Genomic DNA, 22,078 nt, shown 5'->3' on the forward strand with positions numbered 1-22,078 from the left:
ATGAAAGCACATCGTGGAGAATAGGAATTAAAAAAGAAGTAGAAATGTGAAAGGTTATAACTAAGTTGCATACTTATTTATTTGTTTAGGTTGTTTAGGTTATTGCTTTGAAAGCGTCTCTACACGCTCAAACTTCATCACGTCACATCCCAAAAAAAACATCAAAGATCAGTTTAATAACATTACAATAACAATAATAGTACAATTTATTTAAACATTATTTTTACAGAATTATTTTATCTATTAAGTTAACCTCTTGTGCCCCAAAAAATAAGTTGTTATATTCTTTTCTGGTAACATTTTAAAATATTAAATTGATTAGATATTATTTAATATAAATTAGTAAAAAAAAAACATTTTGTAGGGCTTCTGTTTTAATAGATGCACAGCTTGATTGGAGACTCATGCTGTGACATAATAATGGTGCTGAATCTGTCATAATCAAAGTATTTGTTCACTACAAATAACTATTTTGTTTATTTAAGTGTCACTGTAACTGATGAGAAGACAAGATTTTTTTCAAATATCTTATACCATTACGTTTTTTGAGACGTTTCAGAAACATGTTCATTCCTGTTTGTTTTACATTACTTTAATTTGCTAGCCATGCAAGCAGACCTGTGCTGTTATGTATAGAAATGATAGAAATAGCTCATTCTAAGGTGAGAAAAACAACGCTTCATTGAGTAAGGTCTTTATACGCCTCTGAACACATTGTCATGTATATTATATTGCATTTCTGTATTCTAATAGATACTGAAAAATGCACACACTAGACCTTTAAATAAATGTTTTATACTTTATTGCAACTATATTTGTAAAAAACAATACATCATAATCAAGAAAAACACTTCATTCTAAAACACCAATGCTTTATAAACAAAAAGCACAATTGCAGAATAGAACAATGCTGCCATTATTATAAAACAAAGAGAACCGCAGGCAATTAAAAAAATAATTATGAGACGATGTCTTAGTACTGGAAGCTGCGTTTGGTCTGAATGTCATCCAGGATCTGCTGCAACTCCTCATCCTCAAATCGACCCTCCAAACTACAGAAGAGAGTGTTCATTTAATGTAGGTAACATTCAGAAGCACGCGCTCCTTCAGATTTATGAGCAAAGTATTGTATATGCAACCTCCAAATCACTTTTGAAAATGTCACCATTGTGATTGGGTTCGTAGCTCAACCCGTATGTACTGATGGGGGCAGGGTGACCCCAAAAGACTTTTCAAAAATATGGTTCCCTTCATCTCAGTGGAATACATTTGTTTGACCTTCACACATTATCTATCTATACAAACACACAAAATGGGCTTGATTCAGTTGTTTTTAAGCTGTCTAAAAAAAGTAATCAGAACTAAAAAACAGCACTTAGAAACAACAAACTTAGATACACTAAAAATCATGTGGCCCTAATTTATCCATCTGTTTGTAACATGAATATCATTTATCAGTTACCTGCCCATTCATGAGTAACTGCACGTGCATAGTTTTTTAATGATGACAACAGACGATTTAAACTTGTGCAATAACTGTTTGGCCTCTGTAGCACCAGTGCTATGTTCAGAAAAAGTGTACTTACTGCCCTGACACTAATAATAATTACTGCTTTACTTTGTTCTAAAGCAATCACGGAAAGTATAACTAAATTCAGGCGTCCACAGCGGACACCAGGTACATCAAGCAAACTTGTATATTTTCTAATGAAATATCATTTCTTATCTTCTGAAAATGTATTTTTGTAGTTGGACAGGTGATGACAAAGTACTTGTCTGAAGGACAACCACATGACAATGTTTAATGTCATGCCCCGATGAACTCAATATTGATCGTCCGCTGCCAATGTGTGTTGCCTTCACTCACAGAATTGCATTCGAGTGGGATTTCAGCACATATTTTATTGAGAAAATCTATGACGTGATTATGTGATTATATGAGCACAAGATTTCCTGATTTGTATGATCCCAAAAAAGAAAAACTTACTGCACTACCACTAAGCTAATTCTTACTGTTAATGAATGGATGTTTTGATGGTTTGATGCTGAAACTGACCTTGGGGTGAGGGCTTTGGCCTCCTCTGCAGCTTCTGGACAAAGATTGGCTAAACTTGCCAACTCAAACTTGTGAAGTTTCTTCTGCAGAAGTAAGCTGCAAAACAAGCATATTTGTCAGATATTACAAGAGAAAACCTTACGTTGTTAAATAAATAAATACACAACCTTTGTCTGAATGACACTAGGGTCAGTGAATAATAAAGAACATTCTATCAAAATATAACCTTCAAATCTTTAACATTACCTGAATAGAAACTTTTATAAAACTACATGTTCATAACCACAGTTAAAGTTGAAGACTTTTTCCTGCTGCTCAGTGGCTAGAGCAGTGGTTCTCAACTCTGGCCCGCGAGATCCATTTTCCTGCCGAGTTTAGCACTAACTCTGATAAAACACCTGAAGAGGGGAATCAGTGACTTCAGGAACAGACGCGTTTAACTTAATGTAGGGCTGCACAGATTGTTTGGCATTTCACATATCACAATGTCATAAGATGATAGATTTGCGCAGCGCCGCATTAAGTTGAACGCATCTATTGTAAAGACGCTGATTAGCTTGTTCGGGTGTTTATATCAGAGTTGGGGATAAACTGCAGGAAAATGATCGCGGGCCAGAGTTGAGAACCACTGGGCTAGAGCATGGCACTAGCAACACCGAGGTCATGAACCCCGACCCAACCAGGAAATTCCAGTTCCCCTTCTGGCAAAAACTGCATCATGTGATGTTCGGTCGAATAAGTAAAATGGCCAAATAAATTTTAGCAAATATGACGTGTGATCAGCACTAGGGATGGGCGATATTATATCGCTTGCGATATACCGGTAGAAATTCCCCACACGATAGGAATTAGTCTTCCGCGATATAAACGATCAATTCTAGTCGATGACGTATTTCTTTGTGAGACCCATTCACAGGTCATATGTGAAGCGAAAACGGGTATAGCGGAGGGCGGACGTGAAGCGGAGAAAGAGTTTGCACTAAGACGTATTCATATTTTAGCTTGTTATGTTAAATGACACTTTTAATGAAGTGTTTTGTTGTAGGGGTACAGAGTACAGTACATTCTTTCAGCAGTCAGTTATAGGCCTCATATAGGCTGTTCAAGAAGACAGAGGGCTCAATTTTTTGTTTTAATTTAGCCTATTTGTTTTGCTCAATTTTATTTTGAGTTACACTATATTATATTAAATTCAAAAGATAAAAAGCACATTTTGACAATAGATATTCTCCATATAGCTACGTGTAACGTTCATGGGCAAAATAGTCCTATTAAACATACTGGCTGCTTAGATTATTTGCATAGGCATCAGGTGGATGTTGCATTTTTCCAAGAATCACACGTCCATTAATGTTCCAGTTTGTTTTTTAACGTTGCCGGTTCATTTACATTTGATAGTAAATCAAGGGGTACTTTGATCGTGTTGAAGTGGAAACTCTCATTGAGCATTTTAGAGAGGTATACATGTAAGAAGGAAGGGTATCATATTTTCAAACGATTATTGCATTTCGCATTTTTTTTTTGGTTTACGCCTGCTCTCATATTGATCTTTTTTTTACCCTTACCAAGACATTGCTTCGTATCCGATACTGTTTTCTTTTTATAGGGGCAAATACAGTGCCCTCCACTATTATTGGCACCCTAGGTAAATGTGAGCAAAGAAGGCTGTAAAAATAAACCTGCAGTGTTTCTCTTTTCTATCTTTTATTTAAAAAATCTACAATTTTCCAACATTTCATTAGAGTAAAACAATTTGAATATATAAACAATTTTTAAGTGCAAATTATGTATATGTAAACATTGTAAAGTTCTGCGTTTTAAGTCACTTGTTAGGTGCAGACAGATAGCAGCAGCATGGCAGTAGTGCACAAACACAATCTGTAAATTCAGTTAGTATAAAGTGTCTTATGCAATGAAGAAATAACAATTATAACATATCAAATTTATTTGGGATATTAGCCTGTTGCTAATTGGTAGTTCTTATAATTTTAAGCATGTTTACCTTCCTACAGTCCTTTATGACATCAACTAAATAGGCTTCACATCTCTCCAGTTTTTATAGATGGCAAAGAAAACAAGAGTGTTCAAAAATGAGTTTCAAAGATTAGGATTTCCTTAAAAGTCTTGCCTCGTTCTCGTGACGCCTGTGTTGTGTCTCGTCTCATTTTTTCATAATAAATCATGTATTAATTGGAAAGAATATTTAGAATCAGTTCTAGTATGAACAGCATGGAAAGGCTACTTGTTAGTAACTTTGTAAACACCTCTGCTCGTGATACATTTATTTCAGTTGTTACATTTTGTTGTCAGTAGTTTTACTAAATATTAAAATAGACCACTAGGACATCGCTTTAGCACCTGAGCCTACAACACATTTTCTTAGTTACCAGGTCTTTCTTCGTTTCAAACATACTGTGGCTATCAGAATATAAAATAAATGGCCAAATAATACATATGATGTTAATATATGTTTTATAAACAAATTCGATTGGGCTCAACTGATTAAATATTAATTATTTTAATAAGTTTTGTCCAGACCTCCGCCGCAAAGAAAATATAGGTACCGCACCTAACCCCCACCCAAAGTTGTAAACCTATATATATACATATTTATAATACCTATAAATATCTATAAAATATATGTCTCAGGTTTCATTTCCGTTGATAAACCATTTTTAGCTAAATTAATCTAAAAACTTTGTGTGAAATTGTGAACCATCTAGGTACACTTTTGGGTCATTCCATGTCAACTGAACCAGAGGACAAAAAGATGATTTGTATTTATTTTTAGAGAAAGAGGCACCAAAATGGTGAAGATATAGATTTTCAGCAGGGGTCTCAAGAAGGTACCAACTGTAAATGGCTTTGGAAACTTTCAGAATGAGTTTAGGACACATGTCAAACTTGAAAGGTGTTTACCTGCGAACACTAGCGATGGTCTCTCTATTTTTGAAACGACTGAATCGGGCGGTATAGTTTAGGGTCTTCATGAAGACCTCCGACAGCTCCTGCTCGTCCTCTGCACTTTCGTTCTGCTGCTTTCGATGTTCCAGCAACATGTGAACTTCTGAGTTCAGCAAAGTCTCTGAATTTTCAAACTCTGTAATAAAGAAAACCTTTATGATGAAAATCTACCAATACTCTACTCTTGCTATTAGTTTCATTTACAATAATGTATCACTGCAATACATGCAGGTTAACCAACGGTTATAAATATATATTTCTGTTGTTACATTACAATATATTATTGCTATCAAAATAGCTATATCTCTGTCTTCACTTATGTGTTATTACCCGAGGTAAAACCCGATTAGACTTTAATCTGACAGGAAACTGACATTTATGTTTTTGTAAGAATATCGTAATAATATCGGCAGGGGTTATCAAACTGGGGTCCGGGGATCCCCAAGGGCCTTAAGACGGTTGCAAGAGATCCTCCAGAAAAATGATGTAAATGTTTCTCTGCTTTTTATCCTATTGATAGTCTCCAGAATTGTTTATATTTGAATCTTTTTAGTGAGTTTTTCTTAATATAGTTTCCTTTTTGGGACAAAAAAGTGAAATTGTTGGAGACTATTTAGGTTTAGAAACAATGTGTTGTCTTTATATTATCATATTTCCTATTTATCTAAAACAATCTAAACGTTTCTTTACACAGAAAACATATAGATTGATATGTATTTTAGAAAAGGGGTCCCTCACAAAAGGTTCATCATTTTTGGGGGTCCTTGGCATCATAAAGTTTGAAAACACCTGTCGTTAGGTACAAGAGTAGTAAGTAGTATAGCTCACAGTTTATAAATCAAACAAATGTAAACAACAACAATAATAATAATAATAAACATATCACTAGAACACTGAAACAAACAAAGTCTCTGAGATCTTAAAGTGTAATCAGAATATCTATCTTCTGCCGAACATGCAGAATGTCCCAGAATATTGTATATGAACTGTCATTAATAAACAGCATTGGCGTGTTTTATGTATAATAGCGTTTGTATCGTGACGCAATGATGTGAAGGGAAAGCGATACAATTTAAGAAGATAAAGCGCATGTGATGCTTAATATTGTCACCTTTAGGAAACATGAGCTGTGACGCGTCTTCCTCCACATCACCTACTTGCGTTGCTCCTCCAGAAGCCATGACACACGTAAGTCAAATAAATCTAAATAAACTACTTTAAGTCACTATAAATGACCCGTTTAACTACACCTCACACAAAAGCAAGCCCGTCTTCTTCACTGGTATTGTGGCGGTCGGGCAAAGCTGTTGATGCTTTTCCGCCACCTAGAGGTTAGAGTGTAAAGTATTTTCAGTTCTCGACTTCCAGCGGAGCTTCAGTGAAGAACATGTAGATCGACACCCCGTGAGCAGCAGCACACTTACTGATACACACACTGTACACACACACTGTACACACACACACTGTACACACACACACTGTACACACACATGTCATTATTAACATTCTGAAAGACTTTTGACAGCTGAGGAAACGTGCTGGTTTTGTTCATCACTGCAGGACTCCAGACCAAACAATCACTTAAACCCTTTGGCTCCAACTTGTTTTTTGTTAGATTTTGTGTAGTGCTAACGTACCTTTAAGTGACACTTTACAAACAACGTTAAAAATGAAAATATAATAATTAAAAAATATATATATTGCATTTACTCAACCAAACAGAAAAGTTGTTTAAAATTAAATATAGCTAAGCGTTTTATTATTTTCAACTAACCTTTCAGCACAAAATAACCAACTGAATTAAGCATTCTTACTAAAAGTAACTGTGGACAGTAAAACGCAGATTCAACTGCACATCTTAAAACATTACAGTGAAGTACGCCACGTTCATTTAGGGAAACTTATGAAGAAATTAAAAGTTCTTTGATGCAAAATATTCACCTGAAGAGCCGATAAATATCCTAAAGTCAACACAGCGGAACGGCGCCTCACTCTACTTATAACGAAACAGCGCCACGTTGTGGCGTAACGCGGCAACTGCAGCGCCAAATGTCAGTCCATGAAGTGCACGCAGTGTTTTTGTAAAGACAACGGAGAGCAAGTCGCTGTCGCTGAGCGTTCGAGACAAAGTCCCGCTGATTCCGGTTTTAAAATGACTAAATTTGGATTACATGCCATCACTCGCAAAAATATCACTCGCAAATTAAAATTTGGTCGCAAATGTTATGACTGTTATGGCACCGGACGTATGGATGACGAAAAATTACTTAAGTATAATCAAATATATTAATACATGCAGAAACGCATAAATTATTAAATAAACGAATCCATAAATAATTAAATGTGTCAAAAATATCAACTTTGTGACATTTTTGTAATACTACATTTATTTCTGTATTTCTACATTTATTTCTGTATTTCTACATTTATTTCTGTATTTCTACATTTATTTCTGTATTTCTACATTTATTTATGAATTTCTACATTTATTTTTGCATTTCTACATCTCTCTGTTTCTGTGTCTGTATGTTAATAAGACAGGTCCTTCTCAATGCATGATAGATTGTTTGCATAGGACGTCATTAAAATTTACAATTTATATTGGGTTCAAAATCTATACATGTATACTAACCATTAAAATACCATTATGAAGCATACATTTTTCTAGCATTATTGCAAATGATGTGGGTACGTTCAAAATAACTTTTACTATGATTGATATAAACACTTAAAACTGTGCAGTGTTATCACACCATCGAATTGGACAATTACTGTAACGTCTATGACTAACAATTTAGTTTTAAACCTTATATTCGGGTCTAATTCATTAAAATGAAATAAAATGATTTCATCAAATGCAAAATTGATTAAACTTTATTACTTTACCTCTTCCTCTAACATGATTTCTTGTTCCTGTCTGATTGATGTATCAATGGCACCATCAGCGGTGGAATTGAAGACTACATATCCCATCATTCCACACTTCTACACCACATCATCAAGCTACGCCATTGTTGTTGTTTTGATCGTGTGCCCTCAAGCGGCCATTTCTACAAACTGTACCTTTAAACAAAATATTGGGGGACGCAAGGACCAGATAAAAAGTTGTTATGTTTATGTTTGCTATAATGGTGAAATGAGCTGTATAATCCAGGTGTATCATTTTAACAGCTATAAATATCTACATGTATAGAAACCTACGTATACATAATGCCCCCCCCCCCATCTACAGACAGGCTCCCTCAAAAACTAAATTCTAGCTACGCCACTGGTGTGTGTTCAATAGAAATCAAACCAATGACATTTGAACTGCTTAAGCAAAAATGGCCCAACAAAAGGAATAGGAGCCCTGTTGCGAAACAGAAATCCAGACTTATAAAGGACTTTCCGAAACAAGTTGGGAGTGTTGTAGGAGTGTATCAAGAACAGAAATACTGTCACATGTCCGGCTCATTTTTTAACAAGTTGACCATGTTTTAAAGCACGAAAAGCGTGTGTAAAGAAATCAGAATGCATGACATAGCATATTAGCCCATTTTTAAAATGCTCATTAAAGTACAAATCCTGAGACAAGGTACTCAGTTACAGTAACGTGAGTTTTTGTCATTCTTTACTTTACTCCCCTGAGGGCCACCATACTGATGTTATACTCCAAGTGATGAAGTTAAGAGAATTCTCTTGGATTGAAGACACAGGGTGAAATACAATCTTATATTGGTTTTAACAACATTATATTGGTTTTATTTAAAATAAATACCAGCCTTTGCATGTTTTCAAAGAAGGAATATTTTATTTTTTAACATTTCCTGAATTGATTGGACATTTCCTGAATAAGGTTGAGTCTTTATAAGAGTTCACAATAGAAATTCAGGTAAACACATTTCAAAGCAGACGTTTACTGTAGAACAATTGAAGCCTCAATCGTAACGTCTTTTCCCTTCTTTTCTGTTTAAGCCATCATGTAAGTTTGCATGAACTAACCTATGAATGTCAAGTTTAATTGTCAACAGGTCGCCACTTCAAGTTTGTGAAAATGTAAAGGTAACAACATTTCAGGTTTTTCTAAAATATTAAATGTCATTTATTAATAGATTGTACTGCCTATCTACTAACAGTGGCCTATTCAATTAAATTAAGGAACATTTCCCAGCAGTAGAATTTGCATTATTAGCACCTTTCAGTGCAGAAATTAACCACACAATGGAATTAAGGTAAAATCATGATAACCATTAACATCATTTCCTCAACAGGTAATAAAGCAGGGCCCCATATGTGTGCTTTCCAGTTGAGTAATCAAAAAAAACAAGTAAATTGAAGAGTTTTGATACCTTTTCCTGACTCATTTCATTACATACACAGAATATGCCCATATGTCTATAAAACCCCTGTTTAATATTGCTCCTCTGTCTATGGAGATCAGTGTCCACCTCAGTGTCCTAGATATCTGTATACTGATAAATCTAGTATTTGTCATCTTCTGTATCACTGAGGGCTTCACCACCCGCGATGGATACACTCTGAGCCAATCTTTTCCGGAAGTGTCCGTTAGGCACCTGCCAGCCCCTCCGTGACCTCGTGCGCATCGACGCACTGATGGTGTTAGCACGGCCTAGGCTGGTGGCCACCGCAGCCTCAAACGTGAGAGTTTCCATAGGCGTTGAAGTATCGGGACTGTGCTCTTCCTCTTGTAGGGCAAGAAAGGACTCATCCATTTCGAAATGATGGCCCTCCTGATGTCTTGCCCTTATGTCCTGGTCTTCAGCACTGTTATCCCACACGGAAGTACCACAGCAGACTAACATCTGCTGCATGGTTGGGTCATCATCATCCTCATGAGCTTGTGATGAAGACTGCGTCTTGCACACTAAGGGCGAGTAAGAAATATGAGGACGTGAGCAGGTGGAGGTTTGGGAAAGACGCCGCTTACCACTTGGGGTGCTGGATTCCGAGGTGGAGGGAACTGGGCTTTCTGAGCTGTTGCCCTGAAAAGAGACCACATTGATCACGATCATCCAAGTAATCAAATGTTTGAGGTCCTTTCACATGACTGAAAAGAAGCCACTTTCATCTGAGCAATTCATATGTTTCTATCTACATGCAGACTCATGTTCCGCGTGAATTATGAAGAATTCATTTTTAATATTATAAATGTAAGCCTGTGATAGTGTTTCAATTGTTTGCTTTTACTAGATTACTCAAATTGCTTATTAAAATTGCATTACTTAACGAATCCACAATTTTTTTTTGTTACAAAGCAGAAAACAGACCAAAATAAAACAGATTGTATAGGGCCCCACATAATGTTTTCTTTAACTTCTGCACTTTAATTAGAATTCACCAAATTATTTTTCCCAATAGCTTTTAAAAATGATTTTGTTCCTTATCATATCAAAAAGTAAGGGACACAGCGACTCAAGCGGCTAGGCCCCGTTTGTAGCTCCGACAATGTCTGCAGCACTTTTCATGTGGAGGTCATTGAGAAGCTTGATGTTTGCTTTTAAGCCCTGCTCCACTGATGTGAGTCGTGTGACAGAAACTTCATAAAAAACATTGTTTGAGCTGTTTGTTTACCTGTCTGGTGACACCATGCATCCTCTCCTCACTGGGAGAGCGCGAGCCAGATTTAGAGTTCTCTGGGGACCGTAGAAGCCGCTGTTCTTTTGGTCGTCCCCGCACCTTTTCCAAGTACTGTGACTGGCCTGAGCGGGAAACTGTCAAATGTGAAGTAGATGACATCATTTATTGATCAGTATCCAAAACATAAGAAGTAAGAGGAAAGAGATATGTATGGGATTAGAAAGCTTTGAGAGAGAACTCAAACTCAGGTCAGTCACTGATCCTCTGCAATGTGGTGTAGGTCAAGCACTAGGCATCCAACAACTTTTCGGACTTATTTTGTTAGGTCCCATTCTCACATTTACCATGGACAAACACATTTTTGCTGCGATCTTGTCTCTTACGTTTGGTTAGGGTGAAGTTAAGAATCTCCAAGAAATGTAACAGGACTGAAGTCAGAAGCATTCAATCTTATTTTTTTGTATCCAGTTGTGATTACTGTCAATATACCCATAACATAAAGTTCTGTATGTAATCTTGTCTGGTGGATTCTGATCTGATGGATGTTTATATATATTGTATTAATATTTGTTACACTATGAATGTTTTATGGACTCATAGCATTAAAACATTCAACAGTCTTCTCTAAATGGACAGACAATTACAGACCTGCAGCTTTGTAGCTCTTGTGTCTTGTTCTGAATGCATGTTCATCTTCTCCCCAATGGCCATTTAACTCTGATTCATCAACCTACGCATTAGCAGAAACAAAAAATATCAGTAAGAGAAAACCATTCAATCATCTTTCTGATGTTTTATCTTATAACATATTTTCTTATTGGAGCAGAAAACTAGGATAAGCCATATCAAAATGTATTTATTAAAAAAAGCCTTTAATTTACATCACTGCTTAATGAAGCTAATGCTAGTGGTGTTTAAGGATAGACATTCTCCTTCCAGAGATTTTTTCTAATTCCCACTGCATTTGATAATTGTATCTCTTAAAACTTATGTTTAGGCATTAAAAAAGCAAACGTAAAATGCTATTTATAATTATAATAACAATAGCAACAATATAGCTGCAAGCAGCAATTCCGAGGTCAAGCCCATGCAATGCAATACAAAACAAGTGCTTAAAACTTTTGACCATTAGATAAGGCTCTCACCAAACGTCTGTGAGACTAACAAGCTGTGCCAATGATGATACAGAATTTTTTTTTATAGAATAACAAGAAAAACAAACAAATACAGAACTGTCATTTGGTCACCTATACATTTTTACATGTCAGGTTACACAATGGTCATCAGACATGTCCTTGATGACATTTCTCCCAATATTGCAAATATTTGTCCAATCGTAGATTAAGTGAAAAGGAAATACACTCCATATTTTGAAGATAGAATACAATATCCAGCCATTCCTTCTTTGTTGGGGTTCAGGCTGTAACCACTTTCATGTTTCAAAAAAGGTATTTGTCCTCCTTCATTAAATACTTTGCTAAATTACCCCCAAAAAATTGTCATAAATGAGCATTCAATTCCATCACAAAAAAACATTTTGTATTATTTGTATTAAATCCTGCCAATATATCTGAATGGCTTGGCAGCTCCAGAAAACATGAAAGTGATCTTCCAACTTTTCCCTTTTCACCCGATTGGAAAGATTTTAACTTGGGGGTTACAAAGTGTCTAATAAGTTTGCACCAGCAAAAATCTCCCCAGTTGCCCGAGCTTGTAGAACTAGCCTGTACCTTACACATATTCAGCCAGTCTTCTTGTGATATAGTTAGACCAGATTCTTTATCTCATTTTAATCTAACCTTGTCTGTTGATTGCTTTTTAGGAGATTGGGTAGCCAAATATAGTTTTGATACAAGATGTCCGGTGTCATTATTCTTGTACTGATCAAGAAATATATCAATTCAATTGGTGTCAAGTTTCTCAGTGTATCTTATTTCTCTATTCAAATGTTTTGTTTTGTTTGTTTTATGCATTTGGCAGACGCATTTTATGCATTTGGCAGATACATTTCCCCATCTGCTGGAGATGGACTAAACCAGACTGCAGAGAGCACTGGTAACTGATATGAATTGGGTCCCTGCTATGAAAACAGCAACAATCTCAAATATTTACAGAACAAGTGGGAACCCAGTGTTCCTTTAGTTTTCCCTGTATCTGTCCTGATAAGTGAACGCAAATCTAACGCCCTTTCCAGTCGTATGACAAAGCTATCTAAACTTATAACTTTTTGACAAGGGGTAAAAAACTAAAAACAGTTACTAATCAATTAGCACTTTTAAACATCCGTTCTCTAAAAAACAAATCCTTTTTGGTCAATGACCTCATCACCAGTAACAAACTGGACTTCATGTTTCTAAATGAAACTTGGTTAGATGATAGTTGTAGTGCTACAATCCTCAATGAATCTGCCCCCCCAAACTTTACTTTTATAAATGTTTGCAGAGCTGTTAGGAGAGGTGGAGGAATAGCTGCTCTATTTAAAGATCTCTTTGACTGCAAGCAAGTTTTACTTGGTGACTACCTGTCCTTTGAATACTTGAGTGTTGCTTCAAAATGTGCACCACTCATTCTGTTTACAATTATTTACAGACCTCCCAAATACTCCTCAGTCTTTATTGATGATTTTTCAGAACTGATATCAGCTATTTCCTCAGAATTTGACTGCTTTGTTATTGCCGGAGATTTTAATATTCATGTAGACAAGACAGAAAAGAATACTGCAAATGAACTTTTAAATGTTTTATAACACTTTTGATCTGATCCAGCATGTGCACGGTCCCACACACAATCGTGGACACACTCTGGATCTGCTCATCAGCAAAGGTCTAAACATTTCATCCACTATTATTAGAGATGTGGCACTGTCTGATCATTTCTGTATTTTCTTTGATAAATCAATCATTCCTGCCTTTGAAGACAGACCCGTCTCTATAAAAAAGAGATTCATAAATGAGAACACCAGTGAGCAAGTATATCTGCAGACTCTATGGATGTTCTCCTCGATAGCTTTAATGCAAGAGTTAAAAATGCTATCGATACCATTGCTCCAGTAAAGGTCAAGGCGATAACTGGCAGGTGTAAAGCACCCTGAGAAACACACCAGAAGTACAAAGCATGAAAAGAACATGCAGAAAATCAAAAAGTATGTGGCAAAAAAACAAACTTGAAGTTCAGTATAACATCTATAAAGACAGTCTGAATGCCTTCAATGTTGACTTAGGCAAAGCTAGACAAACTTTTTTCTCTAACATTATAAACTGCTAAATAAATAACACTCGCACCCTTTTTGCAACTGTAGAGAGACTAACAAATCCCCCTAGTCAAGTTCCAAGGGAAATGCTGTCTGATGACAAATGCAATGAGTTTGCAACTTTTTTCCTTCAAAAGATCAGTAATATCAGAATGGAAATCGCCAAAGCTCCATGCGGCAGTCAGGTCAGTCTGACTTCAGTACATCAGAAATTAGTTACTTTGTCTGAATTTCAGACAATTGATCTCAAAACCCTGGAGGAAACGGTACAGCATCTTAAGGAGTCAACTTGCAGCCTTGACACACTTCCCACATCCTTTTTCAAAAGAGTGTTTAACTGTTTGGAAGCAGATCTCCTAAAAATAGTTAATACCTCACTGCTATCAGGAACTTTCCAAGAGTCCCTAAAAAATGCAGTTGTCAAACCTCTCCTAAAAAAGGGCAATCTAGACAAAACCTTACTGTCTAACTACAGACCAATATGAAATCTTCCTTTTATAGGCAAGATCATTGAAAAGGTTGTCTTCAATCAGCTGACCAAATTCTTGAACTCAAATGGCTACCTGGACAATTATCAGTCTGGCTTCCGTCAGCATCAGAGCACAGAGACAGTGCTCATAAAGATAATTAATGATATTCCATTGAATTCTGATTCAGGCAAAATATCAGTTCTGGTTTTACTAGATCTCAGTGCTGCATTTGACACGGTAGATCACACCATACTCCTACATAGGCTGGAAAACTGGGTAGGGCTTTCTGGGTTGATACTTAAATGGTTTGGGTCATACCTTAAAGGGAGAGGTTACTATGTGAACATAGGCAACCATAAATCTGACTGGACACCCATGACTTGTGGTGTTCCACAGGGCTCAATTCTTGCTCCGCTCAATTTGTATATGCTCCCACTTGGCCAAATAATGAAAAAGTACCAAATTGCCTACCACAGCTATGCAGACGACACTCAAAACTATCTAGCCCTCTCACCCAATGACTACAGGCCTATTGAATTTCTTTGCCAATGCATTGATGAAATTAACAGCTGGATGTGTCAAAACTTCCTTCAGTTAAATAAAAACAAAACTGAAGTCATTGTTTTTGGTAATAAGGATGAAACTAACAAGGTAAAGACATACCTTGACTTAAGAGGTCTAAAGACACAAAGTAAGGTAAAAAATCTTGGGGTGACTTTGGAGTCTGACCTTAGTTTCATCAGTCATGTCAAAGCAATAAGCAAATCAGCGTACTACCATCTCAGAAACATAGGCAGAATCAGATGTTTTGTCTCAAACCAAGATTTAGAGAAACTAGTTCATGCTTTCATCACCAGCAGGGTGGATTACTGTAATGGCCTCCTTACAGGTCTTCCCAAAAAGACCATCAGACAGCTGCAGCTCATACAGAACGCTGCTGCCAGGATTCTGACCAGAACCAAAAAATCTGAGCATATCACTCCAATACTCAGGTCCTTACACTGAAGTTGATTCTAAAAGTAACTGGTAACCAAAGTAGTATTAATTGTCTATAAATCACTTAATGGTCTAGGACCTAAATACATCTCAGATATGCTCATTGAATATAAACCAAACAGACTTCTCAGATCATCAGGATCAAGTCAGTTAGAGATAACAAGGGTTCACTCAAAACAGGGCGAGTCAGCGTTTAGTCATTACGCCACCCGCAGCTGGAATCTACTTCCAGAAGACATCAGATGTTCATCAACAGTAGCTACTTTTAAATCCAGATTAAAAACACACTTGTTTAGCTGTGCATTCACAACCTGAGCACTGTGCTGCTTTACATCAACTGCACTTCTATTTCTAAATTATTTTTATTTTGCTCTTTTTCTTTTTATATATACACTCACATTTTTAATCAATTTTATTCCATCTTAAATCATTTGCATTTTAAAGATATGTTTTATTTCTTTCTGTCAATCATTTTATGTAAAGCACTTTGAAGTGCCCTTGTGTATGAAATGTGCTTTATAAATAAACTTGCCTTGCCTTTCATCCAAAGCGACTAACATTGCATTATCCTATACATTTGTTTCCAAGTATGTGCAATCTCCTGGGATCTAACCCATGGCCTTGCGTTATTAGCGCAATGCTCTTACCACTGAGCTACAGGAAAGCTGTAGCTCATAGGTCCTAGTCTGTAAATATCTAAGAAATATACATTAAACATACTTATTTGAAATCCCCTGGAAACTATCTAGCTTTCCTTTTGATGAACTTAAACTAAGGGATGTGATGCCACTTCTATACCAGAAGTGGAACCTCTCATTAGTCTTTTTTGGTTTAAAATCTGGATCAAAGGCAACCCATCTTGATATTCTGGATCAATAGTTCTCAAGCTTTTCAGATCAAGTACCACCTTAATAAAATGAGATGTTCCAAATACCACCTAATGACCACCATAGAAAATCCTAAGAATAAACACTAAAATGAATGTCAGAGCTGTGAATCTTTATCTTTACACCTCGTCCTCCAATTCTAATGTATTATTGGTAATGCAAAACTTTTTTTATATACCAGTAATGAATGAAAAAGTATAGGAGTCAGGAGAGTATATTCATTTTTACTGTATCAGTTCAATTGTGCATACCTAAAGGCAGTTACGACCACCTTTCTAATACTTATACTTAAAGAGCCATTATTACTTTCAGATACTGTAGTTTAGAAGGATCCTTTGGTAATACAGTCCCCAGATATTTAATGCTAGATGAGTTCCAACAGAATTTAAATCTAACCTTTTTTTAGATGGACATCAACTATGCTATGCTAACTTCTGGCATTGTAACAAAGCACAGCACTTCATCTGCGAAAAAGCAAAAAAAAATTCTAACCCTTTAAAACAAATTTCTTGAATCCCCTGTTCATCCCTTACAGACGGTGCTATTGGCTCAATAATGAATAACGCAAAAAGAGTCGAGCGGACCGCCTTGACGGCAGCCTCTTTCCACAATAAAATTTGTGGTAAGATGCCCATTTCTAGCATTTGGTAAAAAAATAGAGATTTCATGAATGAATTAAATGCTTTTCGGCATCTAAGCTTATCGCCACTGCTTGGATCTTTTCTTTTGTAACATAAGATAATATTAGACGGGTGCTGCACATTATTGATCGTGTCTGTCTGTCACGCACAAATGCTGTCTGACCAGAGTCCACTAGATTTAATATCATATCTTCTAGCCTTTTGGCTAATATTGATGCCTATAGTTTGTAGTCCATATTTAGTATTGAAATTGTCTGAAATGAGCTACACTCCCTTTTGTTCTGGCATGTGAGGGACCTTGAAGTTCCTGAAATTATATTTATCATTCTTTTACAGGTGTGCACCTACACTGTGCATCTGTGCAGCTTCTCTGTTCTCTCCTAATTTTGAGAAGCTTCAGCAACTTCTGTTATGCCTCACACGAGCACAGCACGCATCCAACAGAGTAAGAGTGAAGTGGAATGGACTCACATCCCTGCTGAAAGCATTCTGTTATCACTCCGCTAGAGATCTGTGTATACCTGTGAGACATCGTTGTCTTCGCTGCTGTCAGTGCGATGGCTCATGGGCTGCAGTAAGAGCTCCTGTGGTGATAGTGGACTCAAAGCCACAAACCCTCCACTGGTCCTAAAACATACAATCACAACATTATGGCCAAAAAAGTGAAAGACAATGTGAAAGTATGCAGCACATATGTGTAGAGTAATGTGTACAGTCCAATATAGAGCAAATACTATTGTACAATCATTTAGTCTAGAATACAGTGTGTGGAGTGCTGTTATGAGAGTGTACAGCAGCACATGAGACTCACAGGGCTGATCCAGCACTATGAGATATCAGAGGCAGGTTGGGACTTCTCTGTATCAAAGATAAGAAGTGATTGTAAAATCTCATATAAGAAAGCCAAAGCAGTGATGTAACACAAATATACACACACACACAAAAACATTTTCACATTTCATTTTCATCCTGATATGATATAAAACGTGTCACGCCGGCCGCGTCTGGTGTTATAATAGAGTCATATTAGCATACCTGTGCCTCAATCTGTAGTCTCAATTTCTTGGCTTTGCTTTGCTTAAAGTAATCCATGATCATCATCGACGCATAGATCTTTCCAACAGTCATGTCCGTGTCTGAAGATACACACACGACAAAAACACATCTCTGAATTATTGTTCTTTCAGAACTGCATTTAACTCATGACATCATATAATTAAAACCACCATGCTGCCATCAATGTTTGGCCCAAAATTCTGTTGAATTAATTGGACAATTAACATCCGTCCTGATTTCACATCACTCGCTGCCAGTTGCCGCCTGCATGAAGTTTAAATCTCTGACACTTGCCTTCAGAAGGATAAAGGCAAATTCTTCCCTTTAACTTAACTCACTGCCCCAGGTGTACATCCCCTCCATCATCTTCTGTATGAAAAGGATGTTTGTTCCATCACAGGGAGGCACCAAATCGCTTGCAAAAACCTTTACTCAATCGGTTCCCCTTTGTCGGAATGAACTGCCAGCCTCCACCCGAACTGCAGCATCCTTCACAACTTTCAAAAAAACAGCTCAAAACACACCTGTTCCGCATATATTTGCCTAACCAGTAACTGTCTTTGTCTTGTGTTGGGATTTGTGGGCAGCAGTGGTGAGGGGTTAACAAATGGGATTTATTATTACACAAAGAACACAAAACAAAAACCCACGAGGGGGTAAAGCAATAATAACTGGGAAAATAAGACAGGCAAACAGAAACGAATACTAACTAAACACTGAACTAACCGACACTAGACAAGAACTAAACTAAACACTTACTAAGACTTGATGGAAATCCAATATCACACAGGTAAGTACAATAATGCACACGATTTACACAATTAATACAATCAACGAGCACAGGACAATAGACAAGAGGGCTATTTAAGGGGAACAAATCAAGAGGGGACAGGTTAACTTGGAATACAAGAGGGCGGCATCAAAGACAAGACCGGAAAGAGCATATGGATCGTCAATGGGGACAAAAATGCCTTGTGTTTTCATGTGTTTACGTCTTCATATCTCTGTAGTGAGACCAACACACTGAAAATTCAGTTTTCCGCTCTATAACTTTATTGCAAAGTTCATCTGCAACCACAACTCTGATCGTTCACAAACTAGGGTCGGAATTTTGAGACTAAACCATTTACTATTTTTAGAGGGGAATACTTTCAGTTATTTAGATCAGGGATTCCCAAACTCAGCCCGCGGCACCCAAAATAACAGTACCAATGACTCGAGACCCCCACCATCCTCGGAGGTGGTTAAAGTATACAAACGTTGCTTGTTAATGGACTTGCTGCACCTAACCTAATGCAGTCACTTAATGTGGTCAATGTGATGTAATCACCTCAGGGGTCATGATCGAGGGGGAGGACATTCCTAAGGCTGATGGCTTTTTATTTCCCTGGTTATGAACTCATAATACTGTGTAATAACAACTTATACAGATTCAGGTGATACAGGGAAAACTGATGTGACGTACTGCTCCAAGGGTTAAAGCTTGAATGTCTAAGTGCAGCTTTATTATCCAAAACAGTACGGGCAATGGTCAGGGCAGGCAGCAGAGGTTGACACAACAAAATACAATCCAATAATCCTAGTGATGTGATGTTTAACACAAAGGCTTCGAAGCTCAAATCCAAAATGACAAATCATCTCACAGTGAAACCCAGTACCAGAGCTTGATCGTTTTGGCATAACCACGTGATCAGTGACGTCCAAATCTTTGTTCTTCGATATAAACACGTGACTGCTTCGTATTCTGTTTCAAAAATTTTGCAAAAAACTTGGCTCGAGTAGGTTTCGATTTCACTTCAGTAGAGAATTGGGACTACAACTGTCACGTCTGATAGAATATCCCAAAAGCAGGAAAAAAGTAGGAAATAGCCTCGCACTGTTGAACATGTCCTGTTCCTTTTAATATCAATTTTTAGATTTTTCTATCACACACAAAATAAAATGTCAAGTTCCCAGTTCACAGTCAAGTCACAGATATACAATCATTGTATTTTATTTTGTCATGTATGTCTACATGAGCCTCGCTTATGAACTTACTGGACTTAACGTTCATAAAAATTTTGTTTTCTTTCATTTATTGATTCTTTTTAAATTTAGTCATGGACTAGGCCTAAGTGCTTCATTAACACTAACACACACACATATATATATATATATATGTATTACTGTGAAGTGTATTATATGTAACATAATAATATAAATTGACACAAAGACAGCTTCTCCACCCTTTGACCACAAGATGGCGATAGTTTAAGCCGTTACGAAAACTTGAGGGGAAAACTTCATTTCGCCTTCGATAGGAAATCCAACAGGACAGAAGATTTCTACCTGAGATAACAAGTGACTCCAAAACTAACAGAGGCAAACGCCACAGAATGGCATCCAAAAGCAAAGCAACACAAGGAGATTAATGAGATCTATTTACAATTTTCTCGCCCAGTTTAAAATGTGTCAATTATAACTGAGATTGACAGCACAAGAAGCTAATCAAGTTATCTAAGTAATTGAAAGTAAAGCAGGAGAGAAACGAGCAGAGAGCACAACAGAGCATGGAAAAGACACCAAATAAAAGGTTACACAGAATGTAAAACAATCAAACTGATGATCTGTGGGACCTGAACATTACCTTTATTGATCGGTACCAGAAGATCCAAAGTTTTTTGGGGTAGGTGTGGCCATGTAACACTTATTTCCTTTTGCAGTTCAGTGTCTAACTGAATCCGGTCCTCGCCACCTAAAAAGAGACATTTTTAAAATGTAGTTTTGATAGATTAATAGACACTTTCAAGTACGGACATGTAGGCAAAAACAAAGTGAGAAAATATACAATAAAAAAGACACATTTCTAATTGTGTAGCACTGTAAATGCTAGCACTGACTTCAGTTTTTAGATGGGCATATTCCTGTACCACTGCTACTGTTGGATGCTGAAAAAACATATTTGAAGGAATGATTTGCCTGCAAACATAGCTCTCAACCTATTTGACCAGTGCTGCGTTTCCCGATAATCAAGGATATTAGCACTAAAGAGCATTTTCTACCAGCGATTTTGTGAATGTTTCTTAGGCTTTCATGTGAGTTTCCCAAAATGCACTCAACACGATTGCAAGTAGGAGTGCTTTAAGTTTGCTTTTATGTGTGTTTGTAAGGCTCGGCCTCATGCTACCAATAACCCCATTGTGAGGAACCTCTTAGGTTCTACAGCTCCGAGGGGTTTTTCATTGACAACCTCATTGAAATTGAGATCAACATTTTCTATGGACTATGGTTCATTGACCACCGATTTTACGGATTCTTTGCTGGATTATACATTCTCGTTTGGATTATTACAATGCTGGATTTCTACACTACAGATTGGTGAACTGCTAATCGTGGTCTCAACTGTGTTTATTGTTGGACTCATGAACTCTTGAAGTGATACAAACTTATGTCTGGACTGAAATGCTCAGTGTTGATGGTGTAAAGTTAATTGGTGTTTGGTAGGGCTAGCCACTGTTTATTGTTGAATACACTTCACTCAACTATCACATGATTGGATCCCCCTTTATTTAAATGCTTGATGTATGTGGCTTAAACCAGTGACGTTAAAAGCTATGTGTTAATATTTTAACAAGTGACATTTTGATTTCTTACATCAAAGAGTTTGCTAATGCTTCTTCAGCAAAGTATGAATTTACTTCACCAATATCCAACCAACAGCAAAGACGCATCATATACCCACGGCAAATTCTAAATAAACATCAGCGCAGATGAAATGTCTTTAAAAGGTATTTTTGGATCAGACCTGGGAGAACAAGCATATGAAGGGAAAACTTTGCCATTGGCATTGTTGAAGATCTCCAATGGAGAAAAAACTTTTGTATGTCTAAAGACTTTGTCATTGCCCTGAGTGAAGAACTCCATCCTTACTTAGAGCGCGAACAGAAAAACAGGAGATCCCTAGTCCGAGTCCTTTAAAATGTGGCGTGCACATTGTACTACTTAAGTGATCAAAAAAACGCAGATGGTTTCAGATTGTCACGATCAACTGTGTCTGTTCTTGTCAGGCAAACATAGTGAGACATCTCTGTCCACCAAAGACCGACATACATAAAACTGCCATTCACTGTGCCTAAGACCCACAAGCTATTGTCCGGATTAGCTCATGGTACTGTATGCCTCAATGTTTAGGAGCCGTTGAC

The 22,078-nt window shown here is 36.9% G+C and overlaps 2 protein-coding genes across 2 annotated transcripts in view; both read right to left on the reverse strand.

Moving 5' to 3' along the window:
- Positions 1 to 785: 785 nt before the first annotated feature.
- Positions 786 to 6,326, reverse strand: polr2d (RNA polymerase II subunit D). Its single transcript, XM_056743677.1, has 4 exons — positions 6,132 to 6,326; positions 4,976 to 5,156; positions 2,057 to 2,152; positions 786 to 1,052 (listed from the first exon to the last, which is right to left on the reverse strand). The coding sequence occupies exons 1-4, from the start codon at positions 6,199 to 6,201 to the stop codon at positions 974 to 976; spliced, it is 426 nt and encodes a 141-aa protein (XP_056599655.1). The 5' UTR covers positions 6,202 to 6,326; the 3' UTR covers positions 786 to 973.
- Positions 6,327 to 8,812: 2,486 nt separating this feature from the next.
- The window catches only part of cacna1eb (calcium channel, voltage-dependent, R type, alpha 1E subunit b), a 177,864-nt gene continuing 164,598 nt past the window's right edge, over positions 8,813 to 22,078 (reverse strand). The window contains exons 40-46 of the mRNA XM_056742725.1: positions 20,524 to 20,631; positions 17,877 to 17,977; positions 17,653 to 17,699; positions 17,363 to 17,468; positions 11,246 to 11,327; positions 10,592 to 10,731; positions 8,813 to 10,002 (exon numbers count right to left, since the gene is read on the reverse strand). Of these exons, the coding sequence (XP_056598703.1) occupies positions 9,481 to 10,002; positions 10,592 to 10,731; positions 11,246 to 11,327; positions 17,363 to 17,468; positions 17,653 to 17,699; positions 17,877 to 17,977; positions 20,524 to 20,631 (1,106 nt within the window). The 3' untranslated portion in view covers positions 8,813 to 9,480. The remainder of the gene's footprint in view (positions 10,003 to 10,591; positions 10,732 to 11,245; positions 11,328 to 17,362; positions 17,469 to 17,652; positions 17,700 to 17,876; positions 17,978 to 20,523; positions 20,632 to 22,078) is intronic.

Source organism: Triplophysa dalaica, chromosome 3 (assembly GCF_015846415.1).
Source record: "Triplophysa dalaica isolate WHDGS20190420 chromosome 3, ASM1584641v1, whole genome shotgun sequence".
Classification (NCBI taxonomy): Eukaryota; Metazoa; Chordata; class Actinopteri; order Cypriniformes; family Nemacheilidae; genus Triplophysa; species Triplophysa dalaica.